The sequence below is a fragment of the Bos mutus genome, chromosome 17, assembly GCF_027580195.1.
Source record: "Bos mutus isolate GX-2022 chromosome 17, NWIPB_WYAK_1.1, whole genome shotgun sequence".
In the NCBI taxonomy this organism is placed as follows: domain Eukaryota; kingdom Metazoa; phylum Chordata; class Mammalia; order Artiodactyla; family Bovidae; genus Bos; species Bos mutus.
Genome location: NC_091633.1, coordinates 37,976,344 through 38,001,639, shown reverse-complemented (window position 1 = coordinate 38,001,639; position 25,296 = coordinate 37,976,344). Strand labels below are relative to the sequence as shown.

Sequence of the window (25,296 nt, the reverse complement as noted above, 5' to 3'; positions counted from 1 at the left end):
GTTGGTACCAAGTTATTATGGAAATGACAACATTTAATTAATGCAGGTTCCTCACTGGTTTTCAGGTATATTCTTAAAAGCCTGATAGAATTATTTTCTTTAAAATGTGCATAAGCATTCATTATGTAAGTTTAAGAAACACAGCTCCAGAATTAAACCTTTGAGGAGCAAAAGACTGAGAGGAAAAAAGCTACTAATACAGATCTGACTCTTTACTCCTTCTGACCAATATGTTCAACTTGTATTAAATGTTAAACATATTATTAACAGTATGTTAATGAGTTCCTATTATACTATATTCAATGTACTAATCTAAGCACTTCCTATGTATTAACTCATTTAATTCTCACGTTTATGAAGAATTTTATTCTCACCATACTGAAGGGGTGGACAATTTGTCCGAGGTCACAGAGTAAATGTCAGGCAGAGCTAGATTCAAATCCAGAGAGTTTATGTAATTTTGAAGTTCAAGGAACTGACCAAATCAGTCTAACTCTCTTCTCTTTGACTAGGTGAGGAAATTAGGTTGGTTTATTGTGAATATTCCATGAAAATTAAGAGCTACCTATGTAACTCTATACATTCAAACCAATTCCTTCACCATCTAGAATCTCACATTAACTGTATAGTTTAAAAGTTGGACTGGATAATGCCTAAGGTCTCTTATACCTGTAAATTTTCCTGTCTGATAGCACATGTGTGAAGTAAAAAATCAGCATTACTGCTTAATTATATATGAAAATACAAATCTAGGAATAGAACCTAAAAGTATAAAGTCAAACAACATTGGGATAAGGGAAATTCTTATGCTTGGAAATAGAATAGTAAGCAGAGATTAGCAAAAATTTAAGCCAGTAAATTCAACTTTCCATTGTCAAGTTTATAACTTACCAAGTTTTAATTTTTTCCCAGTGTGAATATCTCACAAATTTAATCATAGAAATATATGAAGAATATTTCCTTTGAAAAAATTCACTTTATGATTAAGTCTAGTAGTATGTCTTGATTTAAATAGGCAAGTAATAATTATATTATTTTCAGAGTTGAAAATCACAGATATCAGTGAGAAATTATCTGAATTTCATGAATATTTCATATATCAATGTAACAATTAAAGAGTAGCAATAATTTGCTTTTCTATTGGAATAATGTGAATCAATATATTTGCCTTTCAAACTAGAAACATTATCACTTTGGGAAATTTATTATAAAATAAAATCTAACCATGTAATCTCATAAATTAATTTTTAACAAGTTTACTGAAGAATTAATTTACATACCATAAAATTCACCAATGTTAAGTATGCAATTCACTGATTTTTAGTATATTTACCATGCTGTACAACCTTTATCATAATCTAGTTTCAGAAAGCTTTCATTGTACCCCCCACAAAGTTGCCTTATGCTTGCTTACAGTTAATCCCTCAGGCATCTCCAAAACCCGGAGAATTACTGTTTTACTTTTTATTTCCTTACATTTATCTTATCTGGGTATTTCATATAAATGGAATCATGTAATTTATTAGCTTTTTTACTAAGAAGAATTTTTCTAAAGTTCAATGTACATTTTTTCTGTTTACAGGATTCTCCAAATAAAGTTATCCTTAAGTGAAAGTCACTCAGTCATGTCTGACTCTCTGCAATCCCATGGACTATAGAGTCCTATAGAGTTCATGGAATTCTCCAGGCCAGAACACTGGAGTGGGTAGCCTATCCCTTCTCCAGCAGATCTTCCCGACCCGGGAATAGAACTGAGGTCTCCTGCATTGCAGGCAGATTCTTTACCAACTGAGCTATCAGGGAAGCAAAGTTACCTTTAAAGTCAAGTGAAAATGAAAATCCCAGATTTTTATCAGAGATTATAACATCTATATATAAAATAAACAGAAAAATTTTAAGACTTTTCAGAGATACTAAAAGAATCTTCAAATGTTACACTCTTACTGCCATTAATCATAATTCAGAATTGCAGAATCATTAAATAAGTAGAAGTGCCATTTGTTGTTTTCTTCAGTATCATGTTTAGGAGAAAAAAAGTTGCATTAGGAGTAAGAACACTTAGTGAGTCTTTTACATTAAGGGAGTCCTATATACAAAATCTTATTGTTTCCAATTATGAAAATAAATCAGAAATGCTAAGAAAATTTTCAAAGGCAAATTAACTGAACAAAGCAATTAAGTGTTGGAAAAATCCTCAACAAATACTTAAAACTAAGTAATGCCAAAGAACTGATGCTTTTGAACTGTGGTGTTGGAGAAGACTCTTGAGAGTCCCTTGGACTGCAAGGAGATCCAACCAGTCCATCCTAAAGGAGATCAGTCCTGAGTGTTCACTGGAAGGATTGATGCTGAAGATGAAACTCCAATACTTTTGGCCACCTGATGCAAAGAGCTGACTCATTTGAAAAGACCGTGATGCTGGGAAAGATTGAAGGCAGGAGAAGGGGATGACAAAGGATGAGATGGTTGGATGGCAGCACTGACTCAATGGACATGGATTTGGGTAAACTCTGGGAGTTGGTGATGGACAGGGAGGCCTGGTGTGCTGCAGTCCATGGAGTTGAAAGAGTAGGACACGACTGAGCGGCTGAACTGATAGGGTTGCAAAGAACTGGACACGACTGTAGGTGAATGAGCATGCCTGCATGCAGATGTTAATAAGAAACTCTTTAGTTTGGTATAAAACAAGATTTGCATCTCTGTCCTCTTGATCTCTTAAAATTCAGACATTTCCTTTGTAGGGTTGCATAATACAGGGAAGCCTATTAGGTTTATCAGTCCTAGGAGTTGGCACAGGCATACAGGAACAGCTCTTCCTTCCCTTAGGGACCTGGAAGCCTAGCCAGGACTTCCAGTCCATGTAAAATACTAACCGGTCGTGAGTGGGATACTGTCTATTCATACAGTTGAGGAAATGAAATTAACACTGAGGTTTTACTACACACCAGACTCTGCTAAACACAGAAATAATAAATGTGACCTAATTTAATATTCTGACCCTGTAGAGTAGATAAGTACTGTTCTCATTTTACAGATAAAGAATCAGAGTTCATGTTGCTTAAATAGGCTGCTATGGATATACTGCTAATGAAGTGGCTGAGGTAGGCTTCAAAGTGACATCAATATGACTCCAGAGCTCCTGTTCTGTTCATTTTACTACTTTTTTTATCTATGAAGGATGCTTATTTAAAACCTTTTCAGATAACATCAATTGTTGTTATTTTTAAAAGTACCAAAGATGTACTAGGTTATTTTCTATATACTGAATAAACATTATTATTAATCTCTGTAATAACCCTGGAAGAGAGTAATTACATTGTTGTTTAAACCATGACCCAGAGAGACCAAGTAACATGCTAAAGTTAAAACAGCTGGTAAGTGGCAGAGTTGGCTTAAAATTCAGAAATGTCTGATGTCAACCCATGACTCTTTATACTATACCATACCTCATTTGGGATTCAGATTAAGAAAGTGACTTTATTATGGATACATGGGTACCTAAGATTCCTTATATGTCTTTGAATTTTCTGCTTAGAGCTGTAAATTCTGAAATAGTCATTCATAAGCAAACTTATGGACAATAAGTAAATGTCGTAAGTAAACTTATAGACATTAAGTTCTAAGACATTGATGGGTCCACTGATTCTTTTTTACTCTCTGATAATAGAAATATATACTAATAAGATAAATCCAACGGACTCTATTAATCTGTCCTTTTAAAACCACTTGCCAATACTAACATATTTTTTATGATATTTCTGCTGAATGGCCTGCTAGTCAGTTTCTGATGATATAGAGAAAGCTGGGGCTTCCCTGGTGGCTCAGTGGTAAAGAATCTGCCTGCTAACATAGGAGATGTGGGTTCTATCCCTGATCAGGACATGCTAAACCCATTCACCACAACTACTGATCCTGTGCTCTAGAGCCTGGGAGCTACAACCACCAAGCCCAGATGCTGCAAGTACTGAAGGCTGTGCACCCTGTAGCCTGTGCTCCACGACAAGAGAAGCCACAAGAGAAGCCCATGCACTGCAATGGGAGAGCAGCCCCTGCTCACCGCAACTAGAGAAAAGCCTGCGTGCAGCACTGAAGACCCAGTCCAGGCAAAAATAAATTAACAAATAATAATTATTTTTAAAATAGTTAAGATGATATGTTTTTCAAAAAGAGAGGAAGCTGCTTATCTATAACTTACAAACTGTTCTGACGTATGGAGTTAAATCTGCTCACCAGACCCATTCTCAGGTGGCCAAATTTTCATGTATTTGAAGACAGTGTTGAAGTTCCTTCCAAATCTCCTTTATCATAAAAATTCATCCTCGTGAGATACATCACAATTATTATTCCTCTGTGACACGGTTTCTACATCTAGGTCACATTCTTCTGGATATAGCCTAGTATCTCTCCTTGCTTCCTTGGAGCAACAGAATACGGATGCTATTGTTTCTTCCAGATGTCAGTCCTCTGGGTTAACTGAAGTTGTCTATCACATCACTTCTTCAAAGCCTTTTTTCTCCTCCTGATTCATCAGGAACTCACAGTTTGCAGACCCTTGTCCCTCCCTCCCACACCGGTTCTCACTGCTCTTCTTTGGTTTACCTTGGCTTACCACTGTTTCTCATAAATGTGGTGATCCAAATGTAAACTGGCCAACACACGACAGGGTGAGACACCTTTTTTTTTTTTTTTTTTTAATATATTACCATGTCACTCACATATATCCTTTTGATTTAGTTTGTCTTAAATTCCTCTCCTAAAAAAGTACTGCAACCCTTCACCCCAGTCTTTAGTTTCTTCCTCTTCTAATCCAGCCTGAGCACTGATTAATCTTCCTAAAATCTCATGACAGTTTCTTTCTTCTACTCAGAAATTCTCTCTCCAGTTTACTAAAGCTGAACTCTCCCTAGACATGATTTCAACTGATTTGCCCAGCTCTATGAGCCACTGATCCTGTACTTATAATTCTGAACCATATAAATTAGAATATTCATCATTTTGCAAATATATTTCTTGTTTTCATGTCTACTATGTTCTTTGCTTACAGTGTCAGTTCCATATGCAATGCCTACCTACTCCTCTCCTGTTTCCTGAAATATCCTTTCACCCAAGACTCAGCATAATATAATCTCAGTCACTCCTGCTAGAAGAAATCTGCCCTTGCTGGATGTTCTCTGTCTGCTCCTTCTAGTACACTATTTTGGGTTCTTTGTCTTCAAAGTAGTTGTGTTTCTTAAGTTAATATTAGATTCTGATTTTGAGGCTAGTGAATATATCTTATTAAGCCAATAGTGTTCATGGTGAATACTCTTGAGAGTCCCTTAGACTGAAAGGAGATCCAACCAGTCCATTCTGAAGGAGATCAGCCCTGGGTGTTCTTTGGAAGGAATGATGCTAAAGCTGAAACTCCGGTACTTTGGCCACCTCATGCGAAGAGTTGACTCATTGGAAAAGACTCTGATGCTGGGAGGGATTGGGGGCAGAAGGAGAAGGGGACGACAGAGGATGAGATGGCTGGATGGCATCACTGACTCAATGGACATGAGTCTGGGTGAACTCCAGGAGTTGGTGATGGACAGGGAGGCCTGGTGTGCTGCGATTCATGGGGTCGCAAAGAGTTGGACACGACTGAGCGACTGATCTGATCTGACGATATAAATCTCCATCATCCAACCAATCAATTCAGCAGACATTTAGTGACCATCTGTTATATATGAGGCATTGTGCTAAGCTTCTGGGATATAAATCTGAAGAGATAGGGCCTGTGCTTTCAAGGAGTGTACAATACAATGAAAGAACTAAAGTATTTTTAAAAAGAAAGGAAGGAAGGGGGAAAAGGATGATGGAAGAAAGGAAGGATGGACAGACGACTGCTTTATGCACAGAAGAACCTCCAGTTTCTGCTGGGAGTGATCAGGAGATCTGATTCTTTTTTTATAATGGAAAAAAATTTAATATTCTTATATGCTTAAGCAGCTTCAATTTTAATTACTAAGCAGAGTGAGGGGAGAAAAAGGCAGGCCATCCCACATGTGAGACCTCGACAGACCCCAGAATTAGAGACATGTTCAACCATTCAAGAACAGCACTATGATAAGGAGAAAGAAATCTTATTGTCAAGGAACACAGTCATATGAGGAGACCTGATTCTTAAAAGAAGCAGAAATTTAGCAGAACAAACAAACAGGAAGGAAATTTCTTGTTCATAGTGATATGATGGAGATGATAAAATACAGAGATGAGAATATCTTATAGGAAGAAGAAATGTCTAAGATAGTGTGGAATGAGAGGTTATCCCAGAATACTACACCAAAGGAGGCCCGGTGCTTGCAAAGGGCAGGTGTTTTACATTAGCAGTATTAGGTGGTTAGCAGTTAGGGATGAGCTGATGTAAAAGTGATAATGCAAGGAGCTGCCCACAGCAATTTGTGTTGTCTATGTTTTCAGGAAGAGGCGTGTCTTTGTTTTGCCTGCAGTAAAACTGAAGACTACGGGCAAGTCTATACTCCACCCAAAGTGAATAATTTTTTTTTTCCCTCTGAAAGATGTAACTGAAGGTTGTGTTTTAGCTTACTGGTGAGAGTAGGTTAAAAGCTCATGTAAACAACTACTAGCTTCTTTACTACCATTTGCAGGACTTAGATTTTTCTCAAAGAAGTAGGACAACATAGGAAAAAACAGAAAGAACGGGGGAGAAAAAAAAAGCTAGTGATCACATTACTATTTTTTCTCCAGAGAGAGTACTTGCCGATGGAAAAAAAAAAAAGACAGTATTTTTGGCAGATTATAGCTTTCACACCATTGTTAGTTAGATTCATCTTCTTAAAACACTCTTTATTTCTCTTTCAGAGCTCATTAATGACTAAAATCTAAGGTTCAAATGCTTTAGGTCAGCATTCAATCTTGTCTTCTAAATCCTAGGAGAGTCTCAAAGATTTTGAGTGTTGCTCTCCCATTTAAATTGTTAAGACTCGATTTCTGGTAAATGTTCTTGTTCACTTGGAGGATGAACTCAGGTTAAGGGCTTCACTCTTTACCTTACCCCAGCTCAAGGTGCTGCTGGCTTGCAGTTCTCTCCCAGCGCTCTCCAGGAGTGACAGGCTCATACGCTCTGCAATCTAGTGTCTACTCTGCACTCCTGTATCCATTCTGCTTCCTGCTTTTCCAGAAGTGTCCTTACCTTTGCTAAACAACTACCTTCAATATTTCACTGATTCTAAGGAGCACATTTCTCCATTCTTTAACATCACAGAAATGGGTGTGTTATCTTGGAATCGATGTACATCATAATTGGCTGCATTTTTCTATCTCAGTAATCTATAAAGTAATGATACACCTTCCAATCAGTGGCATCTTAGCACTTCTGTGACTTCCATCCAACTTGGTTCTCTATGTGTCCAAAACACTCCCCCACAGAATCATGCCTGTTTTATCAAAACTGTATTTGAGTGAGAAATGAGACTTTTAAAAGCAACATCTGGTAGCTCCCAAATGAATCAGACTATCAGATTAAAAACTTGTCAAAACCTTTATAAAAGAAAACTAAATAATACCCATAAATCCTTCAGAATTAGCTCCTTGGAATACTTAATAGCTAGAACCAAATAACAAAGACACACTTCAGATGAGGCATGATTTACCTGGAATCTGAAAGTGATTTGGTTAGAATTATTCTTCCTAACAATGTCTAATGGACAGACCGCTGGAGGAGGAGTCAAATAATGTTCTTTGATTCATGTTATCTCATCGGAATATAAGAGGTTTTGACATGATTTATGACCCTTTCAACACTTCTCCTCCATGGCTTTCACGGACATTTGGATAAAGATCACTTTTACTGGTAGGGGAAAAATGGGCAAAATGGATTCTAAAATCCAGGACAGTATTGTAATTTTAGCAACTGAATTTGAACCTTGTTTTGAGTTATAGGAATCTGGTCTTTCTCTTGAGCTGCAAGTGATGAGACAATTTGGCACTTGCAACTTGGCATTCTTTCCCTTTTTTGCTGACTTCCTTCCTCTGATTGCTGCAGACAGGTTGCAGCAAGTAACGCTCTCTTTAGCAAAGATTTATGGAGCTCAAATGTTCCTTCTGTATTTTCTTCCCCTGACATGATGCAACAATAAGCATGTTTATATACTGTCTATGTACTCTGTATTTCTGGACTTGAACTTTGAGGAGTCACTCCATAATAGGTATTACCACACCCGGAACTTCACGTGTCAAGGAGAGAGATGAAATACTGGAAAGATGTTTTATTCATCTTTATTATTGTTATGCCTTAGTAAATTAATAGCTTAGTAAACCCTAGTGTTTATATACTGCGAGTTTATATAAAATTGCATTGATATAAAAACTCTATGTATCTCTCCCCCACACACACACATAAACACAAATTTTGTCTGAAATTCTTGTGATTTACCTCTCGTTGCAAATACGTTGTCATAAACAAATTCTAGGAGGACTCCCAATTTTTTTAATATGCAAAAGAAATAGAGAAGCACCTGATCTAGGACTCAGTGTACTAGTTTCTCTGTAAAAAATGATTTGAAGACAGTCATTTTATCTTCTCAAAGTTTTAATGATCCTATGTATAAAGTGGGGATGTAGACTGTCAGTGATTCTCATCTGTTTTCTGCCTCAACAAACCCTAGATGATCTTAGTCTCATTGCACACAGAGGTTCACTGCCCTAGTAATGCTACAGTGAGAGGGGAGAGGAAGGATGTCTGTGAGAAAGCTTCCAGGTGTATCGGACAAACCTAAAGCCCTGTGTGTGTTTCTAGAGAGTAGTCAGTCTAATCTTACTCCCACTCCCATTACTATGGACTAATAAAGTCAAAGGTCCTTTTCAGCATTGGTTTCTATGACTATAAATGGAAAGGACACTTTCAAAAAGAAAACATTTGACTATTTAAGTTGAATAGGTTTTGCTTTCTCTATAGTGATGGGCTTTTTTTCTTTTCAGCATTTTAAAGATATCATTCCATTGTTGCCTGGCTTGCACTGTTTCTGACAATGTATTTAATGTGACTTTTTTTCTTTTTTTCCTCTTTTTGGTTTGCTTTTAAGACATTCTTTTTCTCACTGGTTTTTAGCAACTTCATTATGATATACCCTAGTGTGGTTTGCATGTGTTTATCCTCTTTGAATTGTTTTGCCACTCTATCAGTCAGTTCAGTCTCTCAGTCGTGTCCGACTCTTTGGAACCCCATGGACTGCAGCATGCCAGGCCTCCCTGTCCATCACCAGCTCCCTGAGTCTACTCAAACTCATGTCCATTGAGTTGCTGATGCCATCCAACCATCTCATCCTCTGTCGTCCCCTTCTCCTCCCACCTTCAATCTTTCCCAGCGCTTCCATTTAAAAGAGAATGCTAGGTGAACTTAACCTTAGGTGAAAAATCAGTAAACTCTTGGTAGGTGACCCCACTGAAACTGAAGCCCAGAAAGAAAAAGGCAAAAAACAAAACATAACCACACAAAACGAAACTACACACATACATACACACACACACACAAATACACAAAAGATCAGAGCTTCAGTGGCCTAAGGGATGTTACTGGGTAATCTAACATAGGTGAAATTGAATTCTGAGGAGTGGGGGGTGGGGTGGATTGGGAAGAGAATCAGAAAAAACAGATGCAAAGAAATAATGGCCAAAAAAAAAGAAAAAAATAATGGCCAAAATTGGTTCAGCTTTAATAAAACTATCACCCCAACAGAAAAAAAAGCAGCTTCAAGAATAAGTAGGCATAAAGCAATTCAAGCAAGATAAACACAAGAAAACCATACTAAAGGATATCATAATGAAGTTGCTAAAAACCAATGAGAAAAAGTCTTAAAAACAAATCAAGGTGGGTATTTTTTTTTTTTGGTAATCAAACGAATACCACCATCCTCCTATTCCACTATATAAATATACAATGGGTTAGAAAAAACTGTGGTGGTATCAGTAGACCAGTCAACTCAATTCTAGTGACTATAGTAATAAAGAGTCATTTATTTGGCAGAAAGTCAAAGGAATCAAGACATACAGCTAATGGCATATATTAAAATATAATAAGGCAGTTGCGACAGCCTAGCTAGGGACCAACTCCATTATCTTTTGCCATATCAGCATTCTGATTCTTTTACCTTTCTGGCTGATCTGCTTCCAAAATCATTTTATAAGTACCCACTCTTTGTCACTCCCTGGAAAAGCTTCATTGCTTAATTTTAAAAGCATTTCTCTCTTTACCTCCCTCCCATTCTCCAAAAATGTAGGGTTCTGGTCTTAATCAGTGGGTACATATAGCTCTTGCTAGTGCTAAAAAGGAATTATACATATATTTTAAAGAGAAAAGTGAGATTACTGCCTTCTCACATGTATCCATGTTTAAACAGTAGTAAAAGATGAACTTCCAGAATACTATAAATATTGATATTTTAAAATATGATTTCTATTTCAACTTTCATCAATGTATTCAACAGATTTTAAATAAGTTAATCCTATGGTTCATTTAAAAACTAGTTCCGAGAAACTTTAAACAGATTTTTTTTTCTCCTTAAATTTGTATTGTCATTCTACTACTCCAAGAAAATTTCCTTCCTTCATGAATCATTTGGTAATAATTTTAACAAATAAAAATACATATACACATTAAATTTTTTAAAATTCACATGAACAAAAGGTTCTAAGTATTAAATTTCTTCTGTATTGAATTAGCATTACAATTACTTAGGTACCATTATACATATTATCAATTCAGGCAAAATATTAAGCATAAAAAGTTAAAGTTTATTGGAAACTCATTTCTTAAAGAGACTGATAGAATTACCTCCTTAGTCTCCTTCTCCCAAATGTGTTCTTGTAAACACGGGAGACTATTACTCATTGCGTGTGTGCTCAGGTGCTTCAGTCATGTCTGACTCTTTGCAACCGCACAGGCCTTAGCCCGCCAGGCTCTGTTGTATATGGGATTCTCCAGGCAAGGAAACTGGAGTGGGCTGCCATGCCCTCCTCCAGGGGATCTTCCTGACCCAGGGATCAAACCTGCATCTCCTGCGGCTCCTGCATTGCAGGCAGATTCTTTACTGCTGAGCCACCTACTCATTGGGAGGATTCGATTCTTTTAAAATTCTTAAAAAAAAAACAAACAACTTTTTTTAATGGAATAAAGTACAAAGAGACTTTGTTCACATAAATGAGAGTATAAGAAATTTTCACATAATGACACCTCCCAATTCTCTGAAGTCTGAATTATATCTCAGAAAAGATGATGAACAAGGGACAACTTAAAATTCTTGGACTATACAGTCCATGGAATTCACTAGGCCAGAATACTGGAGTGGGTAGCCTTTCCCTTCTCCCACAGGATCTTCGCAACTCAGGGATTGAACCCAGGTCTCCCGCATTGCAGGAGGATACTTTACCAGCTGAGCCACAAAGAAAGCCCAAGAATTCTGGAGTGGGTAGCCTATCCCTTCTCCAGCAGATCTTCCTGAACCAGGAATCAAACCAGGGTCTCCTGTAATGCAGGTGGATTCTTTACCAATTGAGTTATCAGGGAAGCCCTTTTAAACGGCAACTCCTGAGAAAACGAGAGTGAAAAAGGCAAACAGTAATTCTAATCTCCAGACCACACTTAGAAAACTGGTGCTTCAGAGTGATCCACTCTTTCAAACCTCTAACTTCCCACTGCCTTCTTCTTGTTTGGTATCTCAGAGGTTTATAATGAAGAGTTTGGATAGGGGGAATTTCCACTCTCAACACAAGTGTGTTCTCAGGCAGATCACCTTTAGGCATTAAAGATCTGGAAATGAATTTCTTTAAATTGTTATTCCTATGGAAAGCATGCACTCCCATAAGTGAAGTCTCCTGGTTTACAAAAATGAATGAAAGAAATTAACTTCTGCAAGATTGGCCATATAGCATTCAAGTGTTAGAGTCAAGACAACCAAAGAGTAAAACTACAATACAAGTAATAAAAATTCATAAAGACCACGTTTTTCATAAAATGCAATATTTCAAGGAAGGAAAAATGATTCAGAATAGAAAAGGTCTAGAATGGTAGATCTATGTCCATGAGAAGAGTTACTTATGGTTCTACAAACAATATGACATGACAGCATAGTAAAGCTGTTTCATCTGTTCAGACCATGGGCATTTGACATAGGGTGGAATGCCGAGGTAGAAATGAGAAGTTTGGTATGCACTGCTGCAGTCTCAAAGAATAAAAATATTAGAGCCCTGATTTAAGTGACACAGTGGTTCTCAAACATGGTAAAATGACAAGGCATCTGAAAACTGGTATTCTTTGTTTTGTTCAATACTGGAACTCTTTCCAATGTATCGTGATCTGCTCATGTTATCTATTATCAAGCAAAGAGATTCTATAACTATGCTTATTCTTCATTGTAAATGTCTAATGTTAATATCTATGTACTCTCCATGAAGAAGACAACAACCTTATTACAGTTTCACCTCCTCTGGTCTGCAACTCCTCTCTTCATCTTACCCCTCTTATCCCCTAGAAATTCCCAAAGATTAATATTACTCGGAGTTTTAATTGTAGGCTGTGAGATGTTTGGTTATTAGTATCCCCCATCCTTTTTTTTTTTTTTTTTGCCATTGCTTATCTATAAAGCAGGGTTTCCCCGGTGGCTCTGCAGTAAAATAATCCACCTGCAAATGCAGAAGACATGGATTCGATCTCTGTGTTGGGAAGATCCCTGGAGAAGGAAATGGCAATCCACCTCAGTATTTCTGTCAGGAAAACTCTATGGATGGAGGAGCCTGAAAGGCTACAGTCCAAAGGGCTGCCAAGAGTCAGAGGGACTGAGCACACACACATCTATAAAGCACATTCTTGGATTCTGTATTCTCTATTACTACCCGTATATCTCATCACTTGTTCCTGGATTCAGTTCTCTTCTTGCCTGGGTGCATGCTCTGAGAGCTCTTTCAGAGAGGGACTTTTGCATAGTAAATTTTCTAAGATCCTGTGTATCAGAAAATATCCTCCCTTCTCTATCACATTTAAGTGACAGTCAAGTTGAATAAGACTTTGGGTTCAAAATTATTTTCCTGCCAGATTCCGAAGATGTCATTTCGGTTTCCCCTCTGTCTGGTATTGTTTAGAACTCTAAAGCCAGTCTGATTCATGTTTTTTCCTACCTGAAAGCTTTTAGAGTTTTTTTCTTTAGCTTTGATAACCTAATATTTGAATACAGTAAGTCTGGATGTAGGTTTTCTTCAGCTCTCTCTGAACCTTTTAATCTTAATTGTTGTACCTTTAATTACAGAAAATTCTCAGTTATTTACTTAATATTTTCTCCCCTCAATTTACTTTTTGCCTGTGGTTCTGAGACTTCTAGTACACAAATAATGACATACATAACTGTTTCTATCATTCATACTTCTTGACTTTTCTCACATTCTTTCCCTCTCATTATCTTTTCCTGATGTTTCTAAAAAGATTTCTAGATTTGATTTTCCAAATCGTGAATTTATTCTTTGGCTGTATCCATTGTGCTATTTTATCCACCAGGTTTTTGTTTTGTTTTGCATTTTAGTTTTAAAAAGTGGCAGTTTTTCAAACTCAATATATCGAATTGGTTACAACTATTTGCTTTTTTTCTTTATGAATCCAGTTTTTTCCCTTATTATCTTTAAGAACATCTATTTATACTACAGTTCTCTTCTGTCTGTACCATTGGTTTTGCTCATTTTACGGTGTGATTTTTAGCTGCCTTAGTTAATAATTTCTACTTAGGTGGAAGGGCCCTAGCTTGTGCTTTCCAAAGCAGTTTTAAGTTCCTCTGATGTCTCAGCGTGAACTCCTGTTTTTACTCTCCAGGCCCTCTATTTACTAATCTCTAAGGTTCTCCAGTCTAGGCATCTTTATTATTAGGGGCTTTCCTGCTTCTGTAGTAGCAATAGTTGCCTGGTCCACATAGTGAGGAAAGTTGAGAGAGTTAAGATACCTAAATCTACTCCTAATACAATATTGCCTCCTAAGCCAGGCCCCTACTAGATGTCCTGTCTCTAGTTGGCACTAGACTACTATTTTCTTGCCTAATACTAAAAACAGAGTGAGCAACTGAAAGGGCACTATGGAGGAGAGAAAAGGGCTCAGTCAGAAAACTCTCCCTCAGCTTATGATCCCTCTAGAATGGCTCCTGACTTTCCTCTACATAATAAAGACACTTTCTACCTCCCTACTTGAGAGGTAGGCTAAGATCATCTCTAGAGTCTCTTTAAGGTTTAACGTTTTCTGACTCCTAGGATTCACAGAGAGTATGAATCCACCTACTGAGAACTATATTACTCCATGGGAGTTTATAAACTCTCTAAGTTTCAGATTCTCTCTTGCAAAAGGAAGAAATAATGTAAAGTGCTTAGCATATTGACAAATTGAAAGTGCATGATTTGTCATTATTAGATGTGCTGTATTACCAACTGCTCAATTTGTCATTGACAAGTTTTACTTGACTACTCTCTATGTCACTGATGACACAGAGATTAAATGAAGAAATTGCAGCCACCTTCAAAACTCCTGTGTCTTCATAGCACTGGTCCTTTTTCCTTCACTTGTCTCCAACTTCAGTTTCATTTAAACAACTCGGCAAATGAGTAAAAGAGTCAGCATAGACTTACAATCTCTGTCTGTGTAGCTAGATAAAATTATTCCCCCAATTGCATAACAGGTAAAAGAAACTTTCAGAATAAATCAGTATCAGTATCAGTTCAGTTGCTCAGTCGTGTCCGACTCTTTGCGACCCCATGAACCACAGCACACCAGGCTTCCCTGTCCATCACCAACTCCCGGAGTCCACCCAAACCCATGTCCATTGAGTTGGTGATACCATCCAACCACCTCATCCTCTGTCGTCCTCTTCTCCTCCTGCCTTCAATCTTTCCCAGCATCAGGGTCTTTTCAGATGAGTCAGCTCTTCGCATCAGGTGGCCAAAGTATTGGAGTTTCAAAATCAGTCTTTCCAATGAACACCCAGGACTGATCTCCTTTAGGATGGACTGGTTGGATCTCCTTGCAGTCCAACGGACTCTCAAGAGTCTTCTCCAACACCACGGTTCAAAAGCATCAATTCTTCGGCGTTCAGCTTTATGTCCAACTCTCACATCCATACATGACCACTGGAAAACCATAGCCTTGACTAGATGGACCTTTGTTGACAAAGTGATGTCTCTGCTTTTTAATATGCTGTCTAGGTTGGTCATAACTTTTCTTCCAAAGAAAATGTCTTTTAATTTCATGGCTGCAATCACCATCTGCAGTGACATTGGAGCCCAGAAAAACAAAGTCAGCCACTGTTTCCACTGTTTCCCCATCCATTTTCCATGAAGTGATGGGATCAGATGCCATGATTTTAGTCAGAATAAATAATGATTTCTTATAAACTAATTCTATTTAAGACACAGGTACTAGGTGAATCACATGCAAGAGAGTGAATCTCTGCCTTTCAGAAGCTCGCAATGTGGGAATAAACAAAGATATATAGCAATTTAAAACATATATATTAAATGTTCAGTGGATACTCTAGATAATATGTTCCACAAGAGATCCGAAGAAAGAGAAAATAAATTATTGAAGGCTGGGAAAACTCTTGCTTTCAAAGCATTTTGTAAGCAAGCCCCACTTTTCCACAGGTCCATCTACTAATGGAGAAACCAAAACTGACACATTTTTAAATATTTTATATGAAAAAGAATACAAGAACATTCAGAACTATTTATAAACTAGTGTAAGCAATTTCATCAAATAACTAAAAAGCAGGGTTCAAGTCTCTGTGAGTTTGGAAAACTTTACATGGCAGGCACTGTGTGGACATATTTTTATCCCTGTGGAGTTTTTCCTTTTGTTTCAAAAACTGACTGTAAAAATAAATAATATTTTTCTTGTTATTGAGAGAAACACTTCTTTCAATCATATCTAATACTTAAGACAGGTTAAAGAAAGAAGAGAAAATGCCCCTTTATAATTATGGAGATTTATAATTACTGTGTAGTTTACAACGGTCCTACTTACAAGACATCCTTTTTTTCCAACTAAAGCTGGGATCTTTCTGGATATTATTAAGTTATTTACTGGCTTCCCTTGCATCTGGCTCCATTCAAATCTCTTTCCTCCATGTGGCAAAACTGAGTCCTAATCAATATGTGTATTCAGTCACTTCAGTCGTGTTCAACTCTTTGCGACCCATGGACTGTAGCCCACCAACCTCCTTTGTTCATGAAGGATTCTCCAGGTAAGAATACTGGAATGGGTTGCCATTTCCTTCTCCAGGGGATCTTCCTGACCCAGGAATCGAACCCACATCTCTTGAGTCTCCTGCATTGGAAGGCAGGTTCTTAACTAACTATGCTATCTGGGAAGCCTTAAACACTGAAGACCCAGAGATAAATAAGAAGCCAATCAATATGACTGTCTCCATTTCACACAACTATAACTGATGGCTAAATACTTGGTTAATGAAAAATTGCAATAAAATTATCTCCAATTTTGCAGAGATCCTTAAACTTGCCTGGCATTCTTATTTTCTCAGAAAGTTCTTTTATTTTTCTCAGAAGTTATTTCAAGCTTCTCCATTCCTCTAAAAGCCTGACCTGACCACTTTTTTTTTTTTTTTCTCAGCAGCTGAATTAACCTCATATGTCACAGAGGAAATACAATATATTAGATGGGAATTTTCTTAACTTCCTGACATCAATAAACTTATAACTCTAACTTTATATACCTTCTTCCTTCTGAATATTCAAACTCCTCTGTGTATATAATGCCTTCTGTCCTCATTTTGGACTCCTCTTCTTCCGCCCACCCTTGAATATCAGAATGCACCTGGGTTTCTTCCTATTCAACCTTTTCTTCAGCTACTATATACTTACCCTGGGAGATAGTATCCATTCCAATGGCTTCACTTATCACTAAAATGCTAAGTCTTAAATCTGTATCATCAACCTGCTGAACTAAGGTCCAAAGGCTATTACGTATTTTAAGTACCTTAAACTCAATATGGACTTCCCATACAGAGAGCTCAAACATACCACTATCCAACCACTTTTTGAGACCAGAACTGACTACATAATTTACAAGGTGGAGTTTAAAAGGAAAATTTGGGTTCTTTCTTAAATCTGTATCATCAACCTGCTGAACTAAGGTCCAAAGGCTATTACATATTTTAAGTACCTTAAACTCAATATGGACTTCCCATACAGAGAGCTCAAACATACCACTATCCAACCACTTTTTGAGACCAGAACCGACTACATAATTTACAAGGTGGAGTTTAAAAGGAAAATTCGGGTTCTGTGTTCAAAAACTATTAAGAATTTAAAGAGAGCAACTACAGCATTAAACCAACACTGAGGCCCTTCTGGGCATAGGATCCCATGCATATGTATAGACCGCACACTCATGAAGCTGATCCTGTCAAAGGAGAATCAAGGTCATCATCTAATCAACCATCATGTCCTGTGCATTCTACTCACTGTTAAGGATCTCTTGAAACCAACTACTTCCTTTCATCCCACCTTCATCATTCTCTAATTCAGACCACTGATTCTCCTCCTAGATTTCCGAAAAGTCACTCCTACCAGCAGACCCTCACTGTCCATCCTCTTATAATCAGATAATTCTAAAACACATATCTGATTATATCACCTCCTGCTTAACTGCCTTAATGCTTACTCTTGCTTCCAGGACAAAAGAAACATTCTGTGCCATGGCATTCAAAGACTATTATGGTTAAGCCATAACAGTGTGATTCCCCCTGCCATTCTCACCTTTCCCTCCACAGCAAAGCCATACGGAACTACACGTGCTCTCACATGCTCTCTCAATGTATCACGTGCTATCTCTACTTTAGGCCTTTCCACATAATGTTATGTTCTTTCTGAAACATCTCATCACTTCCACTTCATTATTTCTAGCCCCCTTACCAGGTTCATTCCAAGAAACTCTTTTCTCCCTAAATCTAGTTTTAGTGTCCTCTTTGTCTAATCCCATTCCCCGTGGAGTTCTCTGCACTTCTGCCATCACAGAATTTAGCATACTTTATTGTGGTTCACTGTTCATTTGTCTATAACCACCACCAAACTGTATGCCCCATGAGAAGAAATTCCATCTATTTATTCATTTTTGTATTCCCAGCACCTAACACTATACATACTAAGGATCTAAATAAATATTTTTGGTAGGTTTAAAAACAAATGAGCAAAACACACTAGAAAACAAACAAAATGCTGAAAATATTTTAATAAAGGCCAAGTATAACTAGGAATTTAATAATAATTATTCACTGAATGGGGATAGACTCTTCCCATGTATGTCGTAAATCTGACATTCATTTTCTTTTTTGAAATTCATTATACCTAAATGTTGGGAAGGATCTCAGATTTCCAAAAGCACAAATTATTTTCAAAAAGAATACATGTGTATTAGCCTACCAGATTAATATATAAATGGTATATTAAAATGAATATATAGATGATCTATTACATATAAATCAACCACATTTCATAATGTATTTCAATACCACAATGAGTGAAAAATCCATGAAGAATGTTTCACTGGCTCCTAGTTTAATCAAACATAAATGGTGGCAAACTTTTAAAAAGGATAACACACAACATTTATTAAGTGTTGCTTTAAGTTATTACAAATTTATTATTCATTTAATACAACAATTCTCTGTAATAGGTATTATTGTAATTTCCATTTTACAAGTGAAAAAACAGAGTCACATAGATTCACTCATTTGCCAAAGGTCATACATATGGTACGAGATATAACTGGGATTCAAACCCAAGGCTTGAGTCCATGTGCTTAATCATTAAGTACCAAGCTACAGCAGCTTAGCATCCATAAACTAAAAAATGTTAAATTGCCATATAAAATTAGCTCCCTAATAATTACCGGTATGCTAAAATAAGATGCCAATAATGGTACAGTGAGCAGTATCTTGAAATGATTTTGACTTCTACCTCATGTTACTGTAAATAAGGTATCATGGCATGCTTCTAAGAAATGTATTACTGAACACCACAATCCATGAAAGGTCCCTCAAACTGCAAACAGTTTTGTCTCTTAAGCAAATTAAAATCTTGTAAATAAGAAGCAGGTACTTCTTTGATTTCAGTTGGGATCTGCCAAAAGTAAAGCAAGCTTGGATGACCCACATCACTCACCACAAGATTACACACTCAGAAATCAGGTCAATGATAGAGAAATATAATGCAATTGACTTTACTTTTTGTAAAGAGAATTAGATGGATTACGCAACTTCCCACTCATTAGCCATTGTCAGATTTTCTAACGCCTTTAAATCCATTCCCAGAGACTCCCAAGGGCTGTAGGAACCCTGTTAACCAGTTCAGATTCTTTAAAGGCCATCGAAAGTCACTGATTTCTGGAAAGAAAATCCAAATGAACAAATGTAGCATTCATTATAATTTATTACCTATTAGGATCATGGACCAAATTTCTTAACTTCTGTGATACTATTTCTTTACTTACAAAATAGTATAAAAAATATCTACCTTAATTGCATTATTGTGCAGACTGAAATGATATAGCATATGCAAACAACTTAGTCTGTCACAAAAAATTAATTTTTTAATTAAAAATAAGTAATGTATGTTTTCCTAAGTATTCTGACTTTTCATAATCTCTCTGTTCTCTGAACTGTAACATTTACTCTATCAAACCACCTGGAACCAGGTATCAAAAGCCTCTAGCGTGGTTTTTGCTCAGATATAAATTTTTGCATAAATTCATTTATTCAATATTGGTGGGAATATTTCCTAGTACTAAACAGGAAGTGTAAACTAAAGGACATAAGCTGAAAAAAGTACTGTCCTACAGAACATCAGTAATGTTTCTGGTGAGGTCTCACTTTCTGAACATACTTTCAGGTTAGAGACAGAAAAAGAAAAATTTATATTTATTTCTGGATGAAGCCAGGCTTTAGGTTCAACAGTTTTTTTCTTTTCTGCTCCATTTACAAATTTGTTAAAATCCTATTGAGGCTTCCCTGATAGCTCAGGTGGTCAAGAATCTGCCCACAATGCAAGAGACCTGGGATCGATCCCTAGGTCAGGAAGATCCCCTGGAGAAGGAAATGGCTACCTACTCTGGTATTCTTGCCTGGAGAATTTCATGGACAGAGGAGCCTGGTGGGCTACAATCTGTGGGGTCACAAAGAGTTGGACACGACTGAGTGACTAACACTTTCACGTTAAAATCCTATTGGTCTCTAAGAAATTAAAAACGTGAATTCTATTCTTCATGTTTCTATAGACTGGGAGACCGACAATGTGCATACAACACAAATTTATTAACGTAACACTTTTTTCCTTATTTCGCACTAGTGGCACTTAAAGAATGCGTTCTTTAAACTTGTGTTCTTATTCCAAGCAGAGTCATAAACTGAATAAAGTTCTGATTTGAAGGGATGGTACAATTTTTGTCTTATGATTTCATAGTAGAATCACAATAATATAAATATTTTGGAAATAGGGAATGTTCCTAGAATAAAGATGAAAAGCTTAAATCTTCATTGTGTTTATTTTGAGCTCATAAATTGTATGCAATTCTACTAGAAGTGCTATGCAGATGTTGACCAAGATTAGAACAGACAGAAAGATACAGATGGTGTAGTTTATTCAGTATATGTTGTAGACTGTACTGGAAAGTCTGTAACGCAAATCACATAGGCTCAACAAGAACCTTGGAGAAAATAAGGTATTATGTGTACAATGAACAACAAGGTGCTTCAATCTTCAGTCTTCCTGTCTCTGGCTTAACACTTTCCAGGCTACCCTTCTCTAAATAGACTGGTATCAATCCAGACCAATTTAAAAATACAAAAAATTTAGTCACCAAGTTGAGGAAATCAGAAAATTCCACTTACATATGAGCCAAAAAACTGGAAAAGCTCCTAAGTAGCTGGATTTCTGACAGTGGGTGAGGACCATACATATACAACCATTCCAGATTCCTTGAGATCTCAGAAACCTTTGTGCTATTTTCTAGAGATTAATACTGTGAGGGCATCAAGAACTACCATTCTCCTAAATTAATGGCCACAAGAATAGAGTGAAGTTTATGGCAGACTACTAAAGTTAATACATTTATTCAATGCATTGTTTTAGATTGATATGAAATCAACATATGCATAGAATCCCTAGAAAATTCATAATTTAACAAAGAAATAAGCTAATTATTTAAATGATAATTATTTGCTCTTTTCAAATGCTGACACCTATCTGCTGCTACCTAAATTGATATATTTATTATATGACAAATGTTAATCAGGACTTGAGAGTGTCAAAAAACACCCTAAGACTAGGCCATCAATAAAACATGATCACTGATCTTGTAACTATAAAGGATGCATGCATATGCATATTCATTCTTTCACTTTTACATTCCACAGTAAGTTTATGTAATAGGTACTTTCTGTGTGCTACTCAATGTCAACTAGTATCTAAAAGCAATTAAAATTTATAGCAATATAGATATTAATATTTAATGCAAGGCACACAATCTCCCTTGCTGAATTCTACACAAACATATAAGCTATATTTACTATCCACTCTCTGAAATAGTTAAAACATTAAAGAAAGGAGAATAAGGTCAGGAAGTTTTGGAAGATGAGATGAGCCAAAAAGCTTATTTATTCAGTCAGCCTAGAGTTCAAAGGACAATACTGTCAAAGAATGAAATTCAAATACATTTCCCCCCTTTTGAGGTGGAACCATGCTTGCTTCAAAGAAAGCAGTAAGTTATTAGACTGTCCATTTAAATTCTTAATGTTCAACTTCATATATGATGGGAAAAGTGGGATTCACATGTTAAACAGGGGACCTGTATTATTCACTCTCATTCCTACCTCTAGCTTCAGGCCAGACTTAAATGACCTGGGACAAATTTTTATGTTTCCTTTTTTATAAATATCTGGAATCATCATTTAAAAAGAAGAAAAAACATAAGGTAATTTTCAAAGATTAGTCTCAAAATTTAAATTTCAAATCTGTAAATATTCACATATATGCTAAGTGACTGAATAATGAAATCATTTTATGCTTGCCAATTCAATTCAAAATTGAAACCAGATCAGACTTATCTTTTCCAGCTTCCTAATCAACTTCAATCAAAATTGACGAGATAAGAAACGATCTTTTCCAACTTTGAATCAACTTAGCAGATATTTAGCATAATCAACCCTTTTTTAAAACACTTGCAATAAGAGGGTAATAAGTGAACAATTTTAGTTCATTGGGAATTTGTTCTGATTCACCAGAACCTTTTAACTCTGTCTCTTCTATAAACTTTTAAACATCTGAAGGCAATAACTGTATCTGCATGTATTTTTCTGTTCTCCAAGGTAAAATCATGCTCTGATCTATACCTGTTATATCTAAAATTATTCACAAACCATGAGATCTCAAAATTGTATATTATATTCTAGTTGTGACCTAACCAGGACAGAATACCTCAAAACATTAGTTTATGTGATCTAGAAACTGTCATTAATGAAGCCTAAAATGACATAAGCGTTTTTCAGTAGGTTCATGACAATACTGATATATTAAATGTGAGCTTGAATTTCCATGTACCACCAAATAAGTAAAGTCTTGTTCATCTTGTATGTGTTACTTTGATGAACTTAAATGTAAACATCACAGTTGCTTTCAATAAACTTCATTTAGGGGAAGAACATTGTAAATAATGTTAGGATTGTTCTTCATGTTATGATAAATGTCAAGATTAATATCTTATCAAAATTTATAAAAAAGAAATAATCCTAATGTATAAACATGTATACATACAATATGATAATCAACAATCCATACTAAAAAACCCAGAAAGTATGCAAAGGGTTACCTTTAAATAGATTTAAATAAGAAGCAAATTTAATTCAGTATTATTCAATTTAGAGATTTTTAATGCCTCTGGCATTGCAAGAAAGGATGGCTTAAAAAAAAAACTCATTCTTGGAGGAAGTTGTTATGACACAGAACAGGTGTGGAGCTCTGACTCAATAAATAAGCCTAAATCATCACTGTATATCAATCATTTAGAAGACTATTTGCATTATTTTCTACTGTGATGTTGGATTGTAAGCAAAAGAGGGAAGCCAGAATTTCAAGTACAAAATCCATTAAGCCACATACATCTAACACCCCCACTGAAACTGAAAGCAGATTCTACTTGAAAATAATAAAAATGTAAGAGTGGTTGACAAAAGACGGATTTCCTCACTTAGTCATCCTCCTGTATTAACAGCTTAATTTCCTACCTGTCATTTACTCAACCAAAGGGCTGGCTGTTCTGTAAACAAGTTTGTTTGCTTTGTATAACAGACATTGAAGGGAAGAGAGGAAATACAGTACAGTATTTCTTTTCCTGAAACAGTCACCAAAATGTTAGCCTTCATGGGCTGTGATATGCCAAAGAAAAGGGTATAATTCCTTGATTCAGCAATGACCTGTCAGTTGATTGTTTGCCTACTCCTGAGGGCTCTTTGAGCATCTTTTTAATCCACCTGTGATTTGCCACAGTATTCTGGAGAGGAGTCAACACAGAGAGAGAGTGGGGCTTATTATAACATACAAATCTTGATGGCAATGAACAGGATGAATCATTGTGATGTATGCTTTGTGTGTCTTAAAAAGAAGGAAGAAAGTGAGTTCTTCAACTTTAGCTACAGGACCTCTATCTCTTTGTGAGGATAGTATTTTAAACTGTATTATCCTGGAAATCTATTCATTTGCTTTGGCTGAAGAGGAATGGATCTCGATTTGAAAACAGGAAAAAGTTCATTCTAACTAATAAGCATAAAAATTTAAAAGAATGTATAAATTAAATGATTTATAAAATTAGTAATCATTCACAAAGTTGTCCCCAAATTGCTATTTACACTATACAAGTAGTATAATAATGTGTCAACTTTTACAGAACATAAAATACAACATATATTTTTACTTACATGAAAGATAAAAGTTCAGTTTATATGACCAGTCATTCCTTTATAATGGTTTTAAACAGAGTACATTAATCCAGATGTTACTTTATCAATCAGATCTTTTGAAATTCACTGATTTTAATTCTCTAATATGGAGATTAAGTTACCACTAAATCATAATCTTCATTACTATATTTGTAAAACTAGAATTTATATTTTTACTTCTAGCTTTTCTGAATCAAAAGTCTGTTGAATGGATCCATTTTAACCTCCAAACATTAGTGTTGATTTTCTCAAATCTTTAAAACTCATTTGATTTCAGAAAGAAGAAAAGATTATTGTGCCCAAGGCTAAAAAACAAAAATAGAGGCTGCTTAAAAGTACTCTGTTCAGAACAATTGCATTGATGGCTTTAATGGATCTTTTCAAATGACCTCGAGTACTAATTCTTTAGGAAAATATAATTACTAAAGAAGAAAGAAAAAGAAAGCAGTCAAATTTGAAGCATATTCAGATCAATTAGCTTTATATTCTTTGAAATAATCTGCTTCATATACACCAAGTTTTTGGTTGTCTTAATATTTTAAAAAAGAAAAATTTCTATTTCCATTTGAGAAGACTATATACTATAATCAAAGCTGAAAGAGAAAAAGATAGCTATTAAAAATTCAAAAAATTATACCATTGAATACTTCACATGTAATAGGAACCTTTTAGGTGGATAATATGAAGAATATTTCCATTTTAATGGTAAGGTTTGAGTTTGATAAAAATTAGAGTTCTTTGATCTGTATGTGTATAAGCTGCTGCTGCTGCTGCTGTGTCACTTCAGTCGTGTCCGACTCTGTGTGACCCCATAGACAGCAGGCCACCAGGCTCCCCCGTCCCTGGGATTCTCCAGGCAAGAATACTGGAATGGGTTGCCATTTCCTTCTCCAATGCATGAAAGTGATAGTGAAGTCACTCAGTCGTGCCCGACTCTTATCGACCCCATGGACTGCAGCCCACCAGGCTCCTCCGTCCATGGGATTTTCCAGGCAAGAGTACTGGAGTGGGTTGCCATTGCCTTCTCCGTATGTGTATATATTTTCCCCCTAAATTTGAATCTATTCAACTCTAGCATCCTAGGGAAAAAAATGCAAATTTTACTTTTGTTACTATTATTCACTAATAGTCTAAAGTGTGGTTGCAAACTCTTGTACTTAAAGACCCTAATGAATACCAAGCATTATCTAAAAATGAAGAAATAATATGACTAGCACATATTTTGCTGTTGTTTTTTCAAATATATATAAATATGCTATGATTACAAAAACACAGGAAAGAAAAT

General features: G+C 36.1%; 1 protein-coding gene across 10 annotated transcripts in view; it reads right to left on the bottom strand.

The window, feature by feature from the left end:
• The window catches only part of AFG2A (AFG2 AAA ATPase homolog A), a 379,428-nt gene that overhangs the window by 204,314 nt on the left and 149,818 nt on the right, over nucleotides 1–25,296 (bottom strand). Inside the window, exon 15 of one of the 10 annotated variants that reach the window (XM_070386491.1) lies at nucleotides 19,121–19,406. The exons of the other annotated variants lie outside the window; for them this stretch is intronic. Coding sequence (XP_070242592.1) covers nucleotides 19,380–19,406 — 27 coding nt within the window. The 3' untranslated portion in view covers nucleotides 19,121–19,379. Of the gene's footprint in view, nucleotides 1–19,120; nucleotides 19,407–25,296 lie in introns of those variants that run through there. 10 annotated transcript variants of the gene reach the window in all.